General features: G+C 37.8%; 1 protein-coding gene across 4 annotated transcripts in view; it reads left to right on the forward strand.

The window, feature by feature from the left end:
- The window catches only part of PMS1 (PMS1 homolog 1, mismatch repair system component), a 43,970-nt gene that overhangs the window by 21,215 nt on the left and 2,581 nt on the right, over positions 1-20,174 (forward strand). For 3 of the 4 annotated variants that reach the window (XM_086898428.1, XM_023930709.2, XM_023930708.2), the window contains exons 7-11: positions 3,580-3,702; positions 4,841-4,984; positions 6,180-7,075; positions 11,035-11,487; positions 12,038-12,165. In XM_086898428.1, coding sequence (XP_086754554.1) covers positions 3,580-3,702; positions 4,841-4,984; positions 6,180-7,075; positions 11,035-11,487; positions 12,038-12,165 — 1,744 coding nt within the window. The remainder of the gene's footprint in view (positions 1-3,579; positions 3,703-4,840; positions 4,985-6,179; positions 7,076-11,034; positions 11,488-12,037; positions 12,166-20,174) is intronic. The other variant, XM_023930710.2, reaches the window with a different exon arrangement.

Genomic DNA, 20,174 nt, shown 5'->3' on the forward strand with positions numbered 1-20,174 from the left:
ACATCTGATTAATGCATTTGTTTCTATTACTGTCCTCTCCATAAAATTAATTGGTTTGGTGATTGAAAATCCACTCCAAGAATCATCTCATCAGGACTCATGTGGCACTGATCAGATGGCAGTAAAAACAGTTGTGATGACAAATGCAGAATTGCTGATTGCTCAGAGATGTCTCAGTTGGGATTCCTGGCCCACAGGCAGGTTTTCCCCTGATTAATATCTAAGCATTTAGATGGTTCTCATCTTCGTGGCCTCTTAGCCTTGTACTCTAAAGAGTATCCCCTCAATTTCAGTGGGGGCACCTGAGCAGCAAAAGGAATGCATACTTAGAAGGGCAAGTTATGAAAATTTCCACTAAACACGTATTTCAACAAAATACTTTCTAGTTTTCAAAAAAATCAGTGTTCTTGGCTTCTTTTGCCATGTCTGAAAATGAGGGAATTCCCCATGATACCTCCCTTTGTCTAATGTTTTCAAAAATGTTTCACTCTGCTTCCATTTTTGTTGGAGACATTTTTATTAAAGGGGAATCTTGCTACCTTGGAACCTTCTAAGCTGCATTTTCGTGTATCACATAGGAATAAACCTTGACAGGATGAGGTGAATCACTATGGAGTCACAATGGCTCTTAGACACCAATGCTGTATTCAGCATGGTGCTTAATAATATTATTCAGACTTTAAAATCTCACTGTTTATATGTACAGCTTAATAGCATTATTCAACTTAATTGTTGAGTTTGCCAGAATGCTTTTATACATGCAGTGAAATGAGCGGGAACAAAGCAAAGCCACTTCTTGTACTTTACAAAGTTTTAGTTGTTTATGTCTGTACAGAACCTCCAGAGTTATTCTTCTGTGAATGTAGCTTGGATGTGCCCCCAGGACAAGTGCAGGGGGCTCCAAAGGGAAGATAAGGGGGTATTTAGAAGGGACTAGCTTGGAGGAGGCACTTAGGTTCTCACATTACTTCTCTGCTATATCATGAGGCATCCATATTCCTTGAATAGAAGTTGGAGAACATTCCATCTCTCTCTCTGTCTCTAAATAGTGTGTAAAATACCATGTGCATCATTTATAGGTGTATAAGTGATCCATGCATAATGTCGACGTTCAGAAACTGTGGACATTTATAAACGAGGCAGCCAAACACTACGGAGTGACAGAGTTAAGTTGCCTGTGTAACCATTTTTTCCCCCTTTCAGTGCAGGTATTGGAACAGGTATTTAAGGGCAGGCATATACTGCTTATTTCCCTTCCCATGTGGTCTGTGTCTCATTTGCTATACAGACCAGAAGGCAGCTCTTTAATTCTTTTAAGTCCTGTTTGTTCATTGTGTACCTTCATGCTCCTTTGCTGCAAAGGCTACTCTGAAGACAAAACTAATCTTGCTGTTCCTTACTGCAGAGGTAAAACTTCTTCAACAAGGCATCCAGGGATTTTAAAGACTTCTTGAAAGAAGAATGAATGAAACTGAATGAAACAGGAACACATTTCAAATTAGATTTGAAGCTAATCAGGAGCTATTTGTAAAATAAAAAGAAAACCAAGAAAATAAAGAACTAACACTACTTTTTTCAAGTACAAGACAGTATTTGCACTTTTCAGATCCCCAGTCTTGTAAGTTTAATTGGGCTGAAAACTTTCACACAGGAAATTTCCCTAGTGCCTTCTTTTCCTATGGAAGTTAAGTTTAGCAGCTACACATGCCACTGGGAGAAAGATAAGTACAAAAAAAAAGGCATTCTGCTGTCCACCCATCATGGATATATTTTAATGTATATGTAAGTTGTGGTTTTTATTATTTTGGGAACAGTTGATCTACTATGAAATCAAAGTTTCATTAATATTTTCCAGTCTCTGTAATTTTGTCTTCATACTTCATATACTTTCATATATGAAAATTCAATTACAACTAGCATTATAAATTGTAGATAACTTTTAATGAGCATACTGATATTCTGCATGGCTGTAAATAGTAACAGCAGTCAGATTTCTAAATCGGGCAACTTGTTAAATGAGTTATTTAGAGATTTTCAGTTTTGCTTTAATGTTTTCTGTATATAAAAATATTGTTGAAGTGAAAGAGTTGTACAGATATTTGTGAATTAGAAAAATAGCTTGAAGTGTAGAGGAGGAATATTGAGGGAGGATGAGCTAAAGCTGCAGAATAAAATCTAGAAGTGGTGCATGTTGTTTTCTGATAATCATCCAACAGATACTTGACACCTCTTTAATTTGACCAGTGGTGTTTGGTTCTGTGCGACGTTGCTGACCAGAACATGCCAGCTTTAGCACAGAATGCTTGGTACAAGGTCAGGAGGGAATAAGGGAGCACATGAGCAGATAGCTGCGTGACGTAGGTGAATGGGAAGGGTAGGCCAAATCCCATGGATCTTAAATTCCATTTCAAATGCATGATAATTTGGATTTTAGTAAATACAAGGGGTTCTGCCAAAAGCAGAGCTTATGAGGACTCATTTCTGTGTTCAGTAATCCACCCTGCTACCAGAACATTCTCCAGACTTTCTCATCCCAAATCTCCAAAATCTCCATCCTCATGCTGTCCCAGTGTTCCTTCACCTGTTAGTTTGGCCAAGTGGAGAAGGGCAGTATGTGGGGCAGAATGAGGGCTGTGCAGGATGTCAGTTCTTGCATGCTGCTGGCTCCTGGCTTTTGAAAAGTTACAATTGCCTTTTCTTTAGTGAAGTCATTATCTTGAGGCTGTTCTCTCCAAACAGCTGTCAGTTATCATGGGACTTGTGGAAATACATCTTTGGGATTTCTGCTTCTTTATCAGATTGATTTGAAATCCATCCAACAGTTTGAAAGTTGCATTGTGGGGGAGAGGTGGAAGAGATGGGACAAGCAGCACCAGTCATCAGCCTTATTTTGACCTGAAAAACCTGTTAAAGAATCTCAACAGAAAAATCTTTAAACTTGGAGTTCATGTTAGGTACACAAATCATGTGCTGTTTCCAAGGCTCCCTGGCAGTGCTGTGCTCACAGGTTCTGCTGCAGCCTGTGAATCGTGGGTGCTCAGCACTCTTGAGAGTCAGATGATTTGGATACAGGTGGCGTAGGTAAATTTAGGTGCCCTGAATAAATGCCCTATGACAAGCTATTTAAGGTGCTCTCTATGTAGAAAGGGAGGGATTGTGTGTTTTGGGCTTTCCCTGTAGGGGTGGTTCACTGCTGCCCTGGCCAGGTTGGGCAGCACTCTGTGCCTTTTTGGCTTGGACAGGGCTTAGGTGGCAACCCTGCAGTCAGCAAGCCAAGAACTGCTGGCCTGGCTCTCCACAGCCTCAGCTCCATGCAGCATCCTGCTGCAACTGGCAGTCCAGATGGGAAATATGTCAATAAATTGATCAAGGGAAATAAATACAAACCCACCTTTCTCAGCCTCTTTTTTTTTTTTTCCTAACTGCCTTTATCTTTGTATATTGTAACTGTCAAGAAGCAGTGCATGCATTTGAATGAATTGGACTCCTGTACAGTTTTGTTTTACTATTTCACCTCTATAAAAAAACATTCTGGGTTCTTTAAAAGACTTTTGCACTGTATTTGTTTTATCATTGCAGATAAATCTTTCTGGATTTCTCCCAAAAGCTGAGTCAGACAATTCTTTGACAAGCCTTTCAAGTTCAGAAAGGAGTTTCATTTTTATAAATAATCGTCCAGTTCTTCAGAAGGAAATACTGAAGGTAACACCCTCTAGCTTTTAATTCAAGGAGAAGAAATGTGATTTCTTTGAGGACAGAGATGCCTAAGCAATCTACAACTTTTTTCCCCGCCATGAAATAATTAAGAGTATTATAGGTGAAAATACTAGCATTTACAACAGAAACCCCTTCCAGAAGTGTGACGCTGCTGGTGCCTCAGTTCTATTGCATTTGCTGCAGTCAGACCACAGAGCTGGAGGTTGTAGTTTTGGCTGTTTAACAGAATTAATTTCAGATCCTCTATGCAAGATACCAGAACAGTTGATTCATTGTATTAGCCTGTAGAAATCATCTGTGCAATTTCCTATAAGGGAACTTTATGTAGTTTCTCGTATGAGAATTCTTCTGTAACACAGTTTTGATTTTGTCCACTTCCAGCTGTGGGCTTACCAAGCAAACACCCATGCTTTCCCTTTAAATTTGTGTGTGCATTGGGTAGAAATGAAAGTGATAGTGCAGCAGCATTGGCTACAGCTAGGCATTGTGTAGGCAGAATTTGATACTCTTGGGTTTCTCTCGCTACTGAACCTTGCAGCACTTCACTTGGAGCAGCCTTGCTGTCCTAATCCTTGTCATCGCCAGGGAAGAAAATCATGCTCATGCCAAAGTGTTCCTGCAGGTTTTAAAGTGGACAGGATACAACAGTAGTTTTCAATTGGCAGGCAAAGCTTTGTAGATGTAAACTCTGAACTTATGTTGGTATGTTAAATACTGAATGAGGGTAATCCATCTCCATGCATGACTTTATGTGCCTGGCTCTTCTGGGAGTTCAAAGCTTAGCTTGAATCCCATGACAGAGATGGTTCCTTAACAAGAGCAAGGAAGCCTGTATTCAAAGTGGGATTCAGCATTCAAAGTAAAAATACAGTGCCCTGCTTGGAAAGTAGGCTGTATATCACTTTTGCCTCCATGCTATGAAGGCATGGAAACCACTAGGAACTGCCCTTTTGGAGATGATTCTGGCATGCATGTGTATGAGGACGTTCTAAGCTTTTCTTTAACTTGAAAAACTGACAAAACTAGCAAATCAGTTATGCTTTATAATGTCAGGTTTTGTTTCTATGCATTTTTGTCTATTTTATTGCCTTTACTGACATCTCTTTATTAAATCAATCTCTAGTTAATTCGACAATACTACAGTCAGGTGACACAAAAGGACTGTACTCGTTTATATCCTGTATTCTTTTTGAGTATTACTGTACCTGCCTCTGCAGTGGATGTGAATATAACACCTGATAAAACACAAGTTTTGCTGCATTATAAGGTAATTAAGGTTTTACTCTAGTTTTGAGTTCCGAGTCTTTATATAAGCATAATAAGGGCCTTGGGACTACCAGAATGTTCAAACATAAACACTGTTACTGTTAATGGATTTTTGGGGCAAAGGACAGCTTGCCTTTGTCAGAGCACTGTATTGATCAAAAAGTACTGAACAGGCTAACTGGGTGATTCTTTAAAATTAGTTTCCCAGTTCATTTAAAAGATTTTGATGCTGTCACATATATGCATGTACCACTTTGGTTTCAAATGGCTTTACAGTGAGAGAAGCTAAGTGGAATTGATCCTGTATAAATCTCATGCTTAAGTTTATATTGAAACCAAGTAATCACTAAACACCACCATTAAGGTGAGTGTGGGCAGGAGGGGAGTTCATTTCTCATCAAAGCACTATTTTGTCATTATGTGTATAAATTATTGACAGCATCAATTAACTGCCACAGAAATTAGAAAGATTGCATTAGTGGTTATTAATGCACTTACTCAAAGTGAGTATAGGTAGTAACACCACTATTTTAATCCTCTCCTTCATAAAAACCTTTGGTATTTGTCTGTGTTACTCTTGTAAATGTACTGCCTCTATGTTGTGACATACAAGGGTCACTTGTATGAAAATTAATACAGCATTTTTACATTTGATCTAGTTTTCCTTTTGCATAAGAGGGCTGGAGTTTCTTTTCTCTTTTTTTTTCTTTTTTAAATTTATTTCTATTTTTTAGGGGTTTGGGTTTTTTATCTTGCTCATTTCCATCAGTTGGTGCAAATTTGATTTGGAAACATGCACCATAAAAGCACCTACACAAGCACATTCACATGAAATTGGATGTTGCTGGTGCACCAGCTTTGGTTGTAAACTTCTAACTCCTTATTAGGTAGGAATAACTTTACCTAATAGTGGTTTAGGAAGTTAAAACCCTGTTATAAAGAAATCATTTAATTGGTTTTGTGATATCAGAGTAAACTAAAGAAGCAGAATACATGTCACAAAATATTTGAGGCTGAAAGTGTCCAGTTCAGAGTCTTTTGGTACGTGTGAACAACTGAAATGCAATAATCTGTCCAGATTTGTCTAAAAATTATTCCTAATAAGAGCACTTTGCATATTGTTCTGTATTCTTGGTATCTGGGAGTTGCATTTTCAGGTGCACTCCTGTGTGTGTATTTTCTTCCTTTTTTTCCAGGAATCTGTCTTACTTGCAGTTGAAAATGTGTTGAAATCACTGTATGGGCCACTACCTGCTGCAGTCCCTGGTGAAAGTAATAAAACAGATGTTACCTCAGAAGACATGTTTGTTCATAGAACAGACCAAACAGATGTGGCTGTTAATGAAATGGGACCATCTGGAAATGATGAGCTACATGCTCATACTTCATTCCTTTCACTCAGCAGTGATGTGCAAAACTGTCAAGCAGGAAAAAACGCAGAGATCTGCTTAAATCATCAGACATTTAGTGGTGATAATGTACACAGTCGCCTGGACAAAAGAGAGGTTTCTAAGAGTGATGCCTTTCCAGACAGTTCCTTAAATTTATTTCGTGAGGAGGAACAGAATGGACAGAATATGGCTGATATTCAAAGTAATAGTGTTCCTGTGGACCCTGAGTCTAAAAAAGCCAATGAGCAACTTTTGATTTCTGATAATATTGACAAAATAGATAAAAATGAGGAAGCCTTAGTCCCTAAGGACCTACCTGAAATCTCTGCTGATAGTTGGAGTATGGGAAGTGCATTTAAAGACTGTCTGGGAGACAGACTGGAACCCGTTAAGATCTTGATTCCTCAAGTTGGAGGGACAACTAATGAGCGAAAGGAATATACTGGTGAAAAAAGCTGTGATCCACAAAGCTCTAATCAAAGCATAAAGAAAAAAAATTTGATAAGTGAAAAATTTGGACATGTGACAGCTTATGACTTAATTAATAGCAGAATAATAAAGAAACCAAAGTCTGCTTTTGAATTTTTCACACATGAATGTCGTCCAAAATTGATAAATGATAATCCAAAGACCAGCATGAATGACATCCTGCTGACAATTGAAGAGCAGTGGAAGAATTTGAATGAAGAGGAAAAACAAAAGTAAGTTTGGTCTGTGTCTTGCTTCTGAATCTGGAAACTACCAGAAAGTCACTTGTAATGAATTTTAAAAATTGTAACATTCCAGTTATTTATGAAAAAATAGATAATATTTTTTGGCTTCTCAGGATCAGAATCACTCTTGTGAATTGTGTTTTGCTATGTGCTGTTGTGCACTGCTGATTGGAATTATTAGTTTTGCCACTGTGCTGTGCAGCAGTTAGATTAAGGACAGCAGGAGTTAGGAACAGTTCTGCTGAACTGTTTGAATCCTACAGACTTGTAAGGGCAGCCTTTACTGTATCACTCCCAACGCACTGTCCTTGAAAACCAGCTTGGGTGATGGATGAGGCACTGTAGAGTTCTTCAGAGATTTTTCAACTTTATTGCTATAAAGCAAGAATTATTTTTTAGGAACTTTGGTACTTGAACATTGGCTAAATTCCATTCCACTAAATTTCATTTGTATCCCAACCTAGGCTGCCTCACAATTGTATTTGCAAAACCCAATCAAATGACACAAGGAATTACTTTTTCCCTTAAACAGCTATTCCAGAGCTGGTTCAGGGACTGTAGCACAGTCTAAATTTTAATCTGTTTCAAACAAGACCAAGTCTTCCTGGGTTGCAGTCTGAATAACTAAATTCCATATTTTTCTAAAGTGAATTGTCACTGAGTTTTTGAAATCTGCAAGAAAAGGAAATATTTTAATAAGCCATCTGCATTGTTCTGAATGTCAGCTATATCAGAGTTAAGTGGAACCTTTTTACTTATCTTCTGGTTTACCTATCTTAAAGTTTACTTTGCAAACAACATGCCATGGTCAGAAACCCATATATGTGAAAAAGTGGTTTGTCCATCTCTGCATAAGCAGAAATATTAATGTAATAGTAGAAATCTACTCCAATTATATTCATGGTTTTGATGAAATGAAACAAAAGGTTCTGCCAGCTGCTTCAGAAAATTTTAATTTGCTCTGCTTTAGCTTTTGAGATTTCATGGTTGCTTTCCTGGTACAACTGTTATGTTAAAGAGTGTGCCTACAGATTAACTTTGCATTAGTTCAGGAAAGAGACCTCTCTGGTAATCAAGTTTTCCTTATATGTAGGATTGAATGCAATATATTATACACACTGTATATGTATTTTCCTTATATGTAGGATCGAATCCCATGGCTGTTGAAGGAAATGAAGAATTCACCACTACTTGTATCTATAGATACCAGCTTTATATCTGTAGATACCTTTCCGCATTTATGATCTTAAAATTGCCTCAGAGGGTAGCAAATAGGAATTGTAACATAGACATATAAAACAGAAACACAGGCAACTTTTCCTGCAGAGCAGCAGCCCAGAAGGACTTGTGGCAGAGAACATAAGTCTTGCCTCCAGGTACTCTGGATAAATTGGGCCACCTAGAGGTAAAAACATAAGTAAATCCATCAGGGCAGTCAAGTGCCACAGCTCTTCTTCATGCATCCTTGCTGGCACAACCCCACATTTTCTGGGCTCCGGTCCTCCATCCTTCTGTGATAAAGTCCTGCCTTGTGCAATGGGTGTGCATGGTTTCAGCATCTCTGTTTCTCTCTGTGGCCCCTCCATCAGGTCTAAATTAATTTAAATCCCTTTTGGGAGTAGTACAAGCACCAGATGTCTTGTAGTGACACAGGATGGCCTTTTCAAAACAAGCCAGCATTTATTACACAACCGGAATGTCAAATGTTACGGTCTTTAGGTTATAATAGAGGAGGAAAGCTCTGTGCATGTCCATGCTGGCAGCATCACATAACCCCCTGCTTTGCAAAGGGTTTCGTTCCTTGCAGTCACTCGGTTCTTACTTAATACAGTTTGCATGTGTTACTGGCCTTAATGTTTCCTGCATATCAGGCTCAGGTGGGAGTGGGAGAAATCCCTCCAAGTGCCATAACAGTGGCAGGAGTAGTTACCCTGAAGGTGTAGGAAAGGTTCAAAGCTACATACGTTGTCATGGGACTAACAAATCACCTTGTCAGCACTCTGCAGTAATTCTTCTTGAGTAGATTTGTACCTTGGGAGAAGCTTTTTCAGGTAGCATGGTCTTTGCTGTCAGAGTTTGCAACAAATACTCAGATTCAGATTATTTGTCTTATAAGGGCTGAGAGATAAATATTAAAAGGATTTTTTTAGTATGCGGTTATTTTGTTTGGATTTATGTTGCAAAGGGGAAAGAATATATCATGGGTCCATTTTTCTAGTTAAACCAAAGCTGCCTTTGAAACTAGTCTTCATTCTAGTCTTCCACTCTCTGCTTACATCCATTTCTGCAAGTTTTCTTGGCTTTACATTTTGTAGCATCAGAAAAGGATCCTGAATTTGCAGTTTTAATTCACAAAGCAGAGAATGCTGTTCTTGTAGCACTTGTTGATTATATGTTTCTCTTTGGAAGGATTTTCAGAAAGGCAAAGTTGTTCTCTCATGGTTGTAAATGTGCAGTTTTTCTTTGGTTCTGGGCAAATCACTGATATTGATGTGTATGAATGTGGAAGATGCTCACAGTCAAAGTTTGTAAGACTAGAATTTTTCTGGTGGTAGCCTAAACTGACAGGCAAGCAGGACTTGCATTTTGGATTATCAGTGATCACTGAAGGCTTAGTTCTCTTACACTTAAGTATTTTTCTACATTACAGTTAGGTCTATTCAAAACAAAGTATTTATTGATCTGGTCAAAGCTGTAAATGAATTTGGGATTAAAAAAAAATTCTGTTCAAGTGATGTAGTCCATTCATTTTAAAAGCAGCAGATGTTTTTTATCTTAATGTTTGCTCCATATTTTCTAGGACGTGATTTATTGCAAGAAACTATTTAAGCTGACTTTTTTAGTTAACTAAATATTGGTACCATATGTGAATGCTAGCACATCATAATTAATTGCAAATGGTGACCCTTTTGTTGACCTTAATTTTCCAGCGTGCATACACATAATTGAATCAAACTGTTCCAGCAAGTAGCAATAAATAAATATGACCAGCTAAAATACTTATTTCCAATACTAACATATGATAGTACTACTTTTTTTTGGTTTTGTTTTAATTGAAGATTAGACTGGTTTGAATTACCTTCTAGAATTCAGAATATCAAGTAAGGGCAAAAATAGGGAGTTCAGCAAATCATACCCTTTGCTTTCAGAAAAGTGAAATTCATATGCAGTAGACAAGCATAAACTTGGGACCTATAAAAGTTTAGTTATCTCCCTGACATTTATAAACTCATTAAGAATCCATTCATGTTGTAGAGGTTTAGTATGTAATAATGTTTTAACCATTTAGACAGCATTTAGGAGTAGTTTTTTATTGACTGTTTTTGAAAAACCGGTAAGACTGATTATTACTTACAGAATTCTGTGATAATCTTACATATTCTGTATTTTTAACACTTTATATGGCTAATTTTAGGCCATTTGAAATGAAATACACTTTTATTAAGTAAGGCCTGGTGCTTGGGAAATTAATCAAGCTCCAAAGTCCTGCCACCCCCTTGGCCTCCCCTAGAAGGCTGTAGAGCTCTGGAAGTTGAAATTACTTTGTGAATTGAGCTGGATGTGGCTTTGACAAAAAACTCCTTCCAAAACTCTGTATTTGATTGCAAATTAAACAACAGACTGAGGTGAAAAGAATCTTGCTGTAGATCTTTATATGATGCACTCTATTCCTTACAGTAATAGTTCCTCCCCCTTACAGTAATTGAGGTTTTGCTGGCTGTCTTGATGAAGGAAAATCTCCAGCTTTTGTTCAAGGTGTGATGTAATAGAGGCACAGTGACCATCTCCATGGCAGTGGGCAGCATATTGATGTGGGTACCTGAATGGACCATGGATGTGGTTCTTGGCTGTTGAAATGGTTACCTTTCCTTCTGCTTTAGTGTGTTTGTGGCTGGGAATTGGAGATTTTTGTCTGCTGATGCTACTGGTTTGTTTTCTCCTCTAAGTTATGAAATGAAAGCCACTAAGGACCAGGAACGGTACAACAGAGAGGTCAAGAAAGCCAATGCACAGCCAATGCACCGACCAGCAAAGGAGGCAGAAAAACACAAACCCAAGCTAAAGAATGCTGCATCTGACCAGCAGAAGCTTGACAAGATATTTCATGATCAGATTGAAAAGAAGGGGAAAATGGAACAGCCTGTGAAAATTGTGACAGTGCCTTTTTCTCTGAGTTTGTGTAGACGTCACCTTCAGAGACAAGAGAGAAATGTTTCAGATGATCAGCTTTTCCTGATCCGTCGTCAGAGTTTTCCTGATGTCTGGATATTTGCTACTGAAAAAAATGTGAAGTTGCTGAATCCATATAGATTGGAAGAGGCCCTGCTATGTAAGAGATTATTGGTGAACCATAAGCTTCCAGCACAGAAACTGGACAATCCAATTGTGTTAACAGACAGGTATAGTGCTATTGAGCAAAAATGTGTATGTTACTTAAAACATCATTTGATAATTATTTATCAGATAAACTCTGAACTCTGGCAAGGCCCTGTTTGCTAATGCTGTGCTCATTTGTGCACTCACTTAGCTATTAAAACAGATTTTTGGTTCTTATTCTTTTCATTCTTGAAGTAATGAGCACGCTTGGTCTTATTCTAACTGAAATAACTATGATTTTTGACCAGTTTAATTGTGCACCAAATACAAATTTCCTCCCCCAGAAGAAAATAAAATGCTCCACATTTTCGTAATTTCACTGTAGCTGACTTTCCCCCAAGAATTAGGGAATGGCTGATAGAATTATTATTACTGTATGCCTAAGCTTAGTCCCTCACTAAGATAAGTGAATAGTTCTCATTTTGTTTCTTTAAACAAATTGCTTTTCCAAAATGCTTTTAAAAATCTTGATCACTCCTTATCACTTGCTACCTTTTTCTGTGGTTTTTGCATACTTGTAATTTTCACATAAGGGATGTTGGTTTTTTAACACTTTGAGGATTTTTTTTCCAGTCTTATTGGTGGATCTCAATACATGGCTGCTCTTTATAAAATGCAGAAGAATCAGAGTTTCCATGGATCAGATTATTTGTCAGATCCAAGGCTTGTGGCAAATGGATTCCAGATAAAAGTGATAGAAGGTATGATGGCTTTAAAATCTGTTAGTTACATTGGAGTATGTTTCTTATGGTTTAATTATTTAAATTATAGTTAACGTGCATCATGTTATTTTGCATCACCTTGTCTTTTAAAGCACTAGCGTTCTGCTTTCCTTAACATTGAGATTTTATTTCTTGGCAAAGAATGTAATCTTTTACACAGAACATTGAGTAATGGAAACTGATGACTGAACAGAAAACTTTAATAGTATTTCAAAGAATGCTTTGAAATCCATGTTTTCCTCACTTCTTTCTTCTTTTCTCAAAATGCTCAATGCCCATATCCTTAATTGCCGTTCTGACGTAATTTAGATTAAACTGGTAAGAATTCCTCAGCCCAGGCACCTTCTGCAAGTATGTGCTTTAGCTGATTACTCCTGTACTGCTGAGCAGTTAAGGAGGTCCAGTAAGGAGCTGGGTCCTGGTTAATGTCATTCTTTTCTATTAAAATTGTAACCCAGAGCCCAAAGAGGCCAGCAAGGAGATGGTCTGAGAATTGCCATACCTTTTCTCAGGAAATGAAGGAGATTTTGAAGGAATATGCTTTCCAGTGTTTCAGTATAATGCCTGTTGATCACAGAATAAATGCATTTCATGTAAGATTCTTCTACTTTATCAAGAAAGCTCAAATATTTTTACATCTTTCTGAAAAACAATTTCCAGGGATGTGTTGGAAACACAGAGGTGACCCACTATTGGTTCTGCAGATCATGAATTCTATAGCAGAATACTAAGAAAAGCAAGCGTCTTTGGGGGTAGCACCTAGCTGACAGCTCAGGGAAAAGATTGGCCATAAGAGCTGTTAGAAATGCTATAGCTTCATGTGTTACAGATCCCCACATATGTACAGTGATGACAGATGTACTGTAACATATGGGATCTTTTAAGGGTAGGTACAAAAAAGGGATGTAGACCAACTCCTTCACTCAGAGGCTGGCTCTTGTGAAGAACAGAGCCAAAGCTGTTTTCCTTAGTAAATCATGCACAGCAAAAACAAGGAAACTTCTTTCTGACAGACTAAATCTCTGCATAAATATCAACACCTTAGTAGAAGAGGTGTTGGTATTAATCATGATAATAATCATGGAGTGAATAATTGGGGAAATAATGCATGTATTGTAAGAGGCAGCTCTTACATTTTTTATTCAGACAAGCAGATGAAAAGCTGAGGAGGTCTATGATATGTCTCCAGACAAATGTGGGAGAGGGGGATTGTGGCTTAACAGTTTTGCTCACCAGCTTTTTTTACCTCCTGAAATTCCAAGTTTGCTCAAAATCTTGTGAAATGTAAACTACATGTGAATAAATTGAATGTGAAAATTTGAAGACAATTCGTTTTTCATCCTGGGTTAAGAGTTTAATTTTTAGTTTATTTCAGCAACAGAGAGTTTGTTGACCAGTCTCATAGTACTGCAGATGTGTCAGATTTAACCCCATCCAGCAGCGCAGTCCTGCACAGCCACTCATTCACTCCTGACTCAGCAGGATGGGGGATAGAATTGAAAGGGTAAAAGTGAGAAAACTTCTGGGCTGAGATATAAAGACAGTTTAACAGGTAAAGCAGAAGTTGTGTACAGAAATGAAACAAAAAAGGGAAAACTCACTGCTTCCCATGGGCAGGCAGGTGTTCAGCTCTCTCCAGAAAAGCTGGGCTCCATCCCATGTAATGGTGATTTGAGAGGACAAACATCATCACAACACCCCACTTCCTTCTCCTTCCCCCAGCTCTATGTGCTGAGCTTGATGCCACATGGTCTGGAATGTCCCTTTGGTCAGCTGGGGTCAGCTGCCCAGCTGTGTCCCCTCCCAACTCCTTGTGCAACCCTAGCCTCCTCACTGGTGGAGTGGGGTGTGGAGCAGAAAGGACCTTCATGCCGTGTTAGCCCTGTTCAGCTGCAACAAAAACTCCCTGTATTACCAACACTGTTGCTGCACAAATCCAAAATAGCCCCATATTAACTGCTGTGAACAAAATTGGCTGTCTTGGCCAAAACCAAACGGGAAACTACTTTTAAGATAGCTTGTTTAGTTTAAGAGCAGCATTGTAATACTATAATAGCAAAAGACTTGACACAGTAACTGGGACGTAGTCTTCTCATCCCATGTTCCTCAGATGTAAATTCAAGGAAATGAAATCTCAAGGAAACTGTTCTCCTTTCATTTACAGTTAGTGAAAGTGCTTCGTATGCACTGTGGAGGTTGATGAACCATAGGAATAGCATGGTAAAGAATGGGAATCTAATTCAGTTCTTTGTCCCACTCTTCTATTTTAACTACTTGAGTGAAAATTTAATAACATCTGAGTCTTGTCAGTCATGTTTATAAGCTTCTGCTGATGACATTTCAGCAGTTACAACCTCTTTTATTAAAAGAGCATACCACTGCAGATGAAGCTAGAAATACCAGCAAGCAAATGGAATTTCTCCCAGCTTTTTTCCAGTTGACTCAAGGATTTCTACTTATGACTTAATCAATTTTTCTCCTCTATTTCTTAAACTTGTCCCTGAAATCTTCTACAAATATTTATTAGAGTTGATTTTTTAGACATGGGTATTATTTTTTAACATTCTTAATGTGTCCTTCTATGGGAATTTTACTATGAAGTTTAAGGTTATTTAATTCATTGGTTCTTGTATAATCTTTACAGAAAGGAGCCTGCATACCTGGAGTGATTTGTCCCACTTAGACCTGAGTATTCTGTAGGATTTCTCAGATCTGAGAAAACCGGTTTGTTTGACTTTAGAAAGTTTGTTTCATAAAACATCTTTCATAATCCTTACAGAACCATTAGTTTTTTTCACTGTCTATATTCAGTGTCTCTTTTTGTGGGATTTTTGAAATTCAGACACATCCTGAAAGAGAGGCATTCTGATGTTTTTGAACTAGAATTTTTTTCAGAAAAGTTTTGTTTCTTCGGGATATATCGTTAATTTTTTGGGCCAGAGGTTCCTACTTTGCGTGTTGGATGATTAAAATAAAATGCTTGCTGTGGAGTGGTCCTAGAATGGAAATGTGCCATTAACCCGTGGTAATTGTAGAGTTTCTCCTTAGCAGCATCCATAGGACCACACCACAACCCCATTCTCTGTGCACACCACCTTTGTAACTATTATTTTTCTAACTTTTTGGATTAATTAGATCAGTCCTAATATTTGCTGGTTTTAACTAAACTGAATTGTCAACTCACTCTCTCTGTCAGGGTCCACTGCAGCACATCCAGAAGTCTGTGTTTTCCTCTGGGACTTCAGCCCTAATATGGTCATAATAGATACTCCTTTCTGACTGCTGATTGATTTCACATTAATAGACACTTATTAGCACTTGTTAGTATGCATGGCTTCCTTTTTCATCCTGAAAGTTTTTCTGATGGAAAGATCCTCTTACATCACAAGCAGATTGATTGATTGGTTGATTGATTTCTTAAGATTTTAATTTCAACGTGCATTTCTGGTAATTTCTTCCTGCAAAGAAGTGATATTTCTGGTAATTTCTTCTTGCAAAATAACAAGCTTTTCTGTTGATCCATGCAAATAAGTCTGTGATGCCATCACTAGCTCTAAGGTACCTCCCAAAACATGAGCAAAGGAAATTTAGCTGCTCCAATTTAACATTCAGCAGTTTTAGTCATAGGAGAGGCTTTCCTTGACCCATAGCGGTCTCTGAAGAGGTCAGTCAGTCCAGTAGGTTGCATTGATTATTTGTTTAAATCTCTACAGATATTCTTCTACCAAAGAAGAAGAGAAGGATGCAGAGAATTACTGTTCATTACCATATATTAAGTCTACTCATTATACCAATACTAATTTGGAACATCGGACCTCTTGCCTTTGGTATTGTGCACCCCACTAGGACAGTTTCCTAGATGACTGTAACAATTTAAATTTAAATATAGGACCATAGGTTTATTCCTTATTTTCTTCTGGAGCTGGGGTGTTTTACAGATCTGACTGCTTATTTATTAAAAAAACCCCATAGCAGCTGCCTTGATTCTGAATGAATGTGACTGGTAATTCCTCTGTTGCATTAGGCTTGCATCTCAACTTATCTTTTTTTAAAATGCTTCTTTGCAGTTCAGAATCTTAGCTTCTGTCAACTTGTGGCACAGAGGGGCTTTTTATGAAGATTTTCATTCTTGTGGTTTCTTACTTGAAAAAAAACCCATCTATGAAGTATTAATTTTTCCTTATTTGGATGACATGCTAGGGGCAGTGTCATTCATAGGATAAAAAATGAGGCATTCATTAATCTTGCATTAATCTTGGGATTAATACTCAGAAATTTAGTCTTATTCCCTTGCAGTGCTTGGAATTCATAGAAATACAACTCTGTTCTTTAATGACCAATACCTTTTAATCAGTGGGGTGGTTCTGAGCTTTATTTACTCTCATAATTTATAGAAGTCTTTCTCACAGGCCTTCCTCTGAACCCCATGCACCATTTGGCACTGGATACTCTACTCTTAGTAGATTTTTGAAAGGTCTAATTAGCTGTTTTCTTCCTGACAAGAATTCAGTTCCACATGGAGTTTTGTTCTTGTTCTGCCATTTTGGTGGGAAAACTGTTTAAAAATCTGTATTTTCACAAATGTACCTTTGGATGTTAATTTTTGCAAGAGTGTGGGAGTTGGAGGTCTTACTTGCAAATTGTTTCATTTAAAGATAAGTCTGCCTTTTGAATGTGCTCTTGCTAGAAGACAGAAAGGTAATCTACCTTTACTCTCTTCAGAGACTCTCTATGATTGCAACCAAAGTTGTTCCAAGCATCCTACGCTTTGGAAGTGCCCCCTCTGCTTCATGTTTTTGGTAGGCTAAGATCTTTGTATTGTCTTCCTGATTCCCTTAATATTAACTGTTCATCAGTCTAAGGAGTTTTCAACTAGATTTTTCTCTGGATAGCTCACAGTGAAAAACATGTTGTGAAATATCCAAGAAAACACTTCTTGCTGTCAGTGTGTCAGTTAGGCAAAATCAATGGTTTCTTTGTGGAATGTGCCAGTTGTTGTAATTTGCAAAGCTGTGACGCTGAGCTCCAGTCTGTCTTCCACTGCCCTCCCACCCCCTCATGTTCTGGCCTTACTGAGGCTTCAAGTGATGCTACCTTTGGGAGAGCAGTCTGTTTGCTTTTACTTAATAAAGCAAATTACTTAATACTCAGTGTTCTGGGACCTGCCAGGCATTTGTTTGCTCACAGTGACCCCTACGTGCAGGGAACATTTCAAGAAGTAAGATGGATTACTTTCTGTCCAATTCTTCTTAAGATGTGTTTATTATATGTGCCTTCACTGCACATCTGTCTGTTTGCCTTTGGGAAAGGCCTAGAGGGAGATGGAATTCTTGGCTGGAGAGGGACTGACGCCAAGGAGCACACCTTAGCTGGTATTGTATCAATGCTGGGTCTTAGGCCATGCTCCAAGGCAGGCTTTTAGGGTAGAATTGTCTTACTCATGTAGTCAACATGAGTATGTACAGAGAAGGTGCTTATAAGGCCTCAAAGAGCAGTAGTTGGTAAATAACCCATTGTTCTTGGTGATATAAAGTGCCTTAGCTCTTGTAACCCACCAGTGGAAAACCATGCTGCAATTTTATTTCTGTTTGATTTTGACCATAGTCTGGGAGATAGACAGTGTTATGGTGTCACCTAATCTAGGTGGCAGCTGGAAGGGAATAGATTTTCCTGGCCATCAAGAAGGAATTATCCGAAGATGATTGTAAGTGCTTTGTTTGGAAGGAGAAAGAGGAAATTTGTAACAATGAGAAATCCACATTTTTACTCATTTGAAAGCTAGTTTATTTGTTCATGGAAATACTTCCCTTGGAAGTTGCAAAGTCTTTCAGAGAAGCTACCATGGCAACTGTTTGAGGTCTGCTGTTTGAATACTCAAAAATCTTAATATATATTTTGTCAAAAATTTACAAGTACATTGAGGCCTAGACATCTGCTTATATCATCAAGTGTTGCCAATACCAGAGTTCCTGCAGAGACTTGCAGATAAATACTTGTTAATCAGCATGCAAATGGGCTGCATTGCAGTTTAAAGAATGTTAAAAGAAAAGGATAATGTCCACAAACAGAAATACTAGAGAAATAAACCTCCCTTAGCCAGGGTTTGTATTGTTTGTTCTTACATTAAACTCTTTCAAACTTGCTTTGACTTTCAGATGAAAGAGAAAAATGGTGAAGTCAAATCTGGCTGTCAAAATTTGCAGATGGAACAATGGCTAGTGGTGAAGCTGAAGAGTATATGAGAAAATGTTTTGCAAATTCAGAACCTCACTGGTTCATAAAATTCTAAAAGGAGGAACAGGAAATACAAGTTTTTAAACATAATGTCTAAATACTTGAAACTTAAAAAAATTTGTGTCCTGTCTTTGGTAGCAAATAGAGGGGTAATTATTGAAAGGTTTTCAAATAGACTGAGTTCTAATTTTAGAGAGAAAGCAGCATAATCAAATAGTCTGGAATAATTCCTCAAATCTAATCTGTAATTAAATCTAAAATAGGATAAAAATTAAGAGAAAAGAGCTGAAGGAGATTTTAAAAAGAGACTTTGTCTTTTCCTCCTGTCCCTTACTGACAGGCTTCCCCATGGGGAAATATTAGCATAGTACATAGTCTTTTCTTACCTTTATATCTGGCAAACTTTCATATAATTTAACATTTTGCTTTAAGCTGAATCCTAACACAGGTTTACAGTATTATATAAAAATATGTCTCTGCTTGCTGGCCGCGATTAGGGGAAGGCAGCTTGAAAAAGAGAAGGAAGACAAAGCTGGGTGAAAAATGAAATAAAGTTTCAGATGTTTAATACATTGCTGGACTGTTATGTGATTTTTGGGGGGTGGGGGATGAGGGGCTGTTTCCTATATTGAATTCCCACTGGTCAAAGTATCTCATGCCATGAAACTTAAAAAGGCCCAAGAGCATTATTTACTCAGTGACACACCCGTATTTAGGAAAAGTTTCAACCTGCACAGTTATCCTGTTCATCTCTGCTCTTGTTTAATGACTGTCAAATAAACAGTGCCTGGACATGGATAACTCACCTTCATTCTGCTAGCTAATGAAAGTACGTTTTTGTTGACTCATGTTGCATATATATTTTCCATCACTTCTGAAATATTTCATATTGTTGTTTAGATTAGGAACAGGAATTATCCCTTGTGACAGTTTAATCCACCTTGAAGCTATCTATTTGTCTCCAAGTCTTTTGACTTTACAAAAGCCATTTGTGACTTGAGCTGAAGGTAATTTATCCTACCTGGAGCCACTACACAAGAGTGGATTTATTTTCATTAGTAATTTAATTTTTATGTGCTGTCAGTGTCAAAGTTTGGACTTATTAGACTTGTAGTGGAAGAAAAGGGATGGTAGCTGTGCAGGTTGAGCTGAGGTTTCTGTGCACCCAACATGAATGAGTAGGTAGTCTGAAGGACTGAATGAGAATGTGTGAGCTTGACCACCAGAGAACTTGCTTCTAACTGGGAGTGGGAAAAAAAAATTGCTGTACAGGAAAAACTTCAATCAATTTTTTTTCCTGTAATGTGAATAAGATGGGAAATAGTATTGACCTTAATGCTTGAATAGATACTCGGTTAGAAAGGCTGTTTAATTTTTTATTCATAATTCTTACTCAGAGTGTTACCTGCTCCAGCAGTGGTAACATATGAATGATAATATGAAGTCAGTCACAGAGCCTCTAGTTTTATGGGTTTGAGTTTTTCCTCAGATGTGGTAGGAGAAAAAACTGCTTTTTATTTCAGTAGAATCTGAATTTGTTATGATAACATTTGAACTTTACAGATGTTTAAACCAGTTATGTAGGAAATAGTGCCAACAGTTTTAATTTTTTTCAAATGAAACCGTGTTTTATTGCTAGCTTCAACTTTAATTTTATGTATATTTAATTAAAGGCACAGAAGCTTTAATTAAACATACATAAAATTGAGCTGCACTCAAGACTGGGAATGCTGCAAATGTTTTAAGCATTAAAC

This window comes from Cyanistes caeruleus, chromosome 7, assembly GCF_971803275.1.
Source record: "Cyanistes caeruleus chromosome 7, bCyaCae1.hap1.1, whole genome shotgun sequence".
In the NCBI taxonomy this organism is placed as follows: Eukaryota; Metazoa; Chordata; class Aves; order Passeriformes; family Paridae; genus Cyanistes; species Cyanistes caeruleus.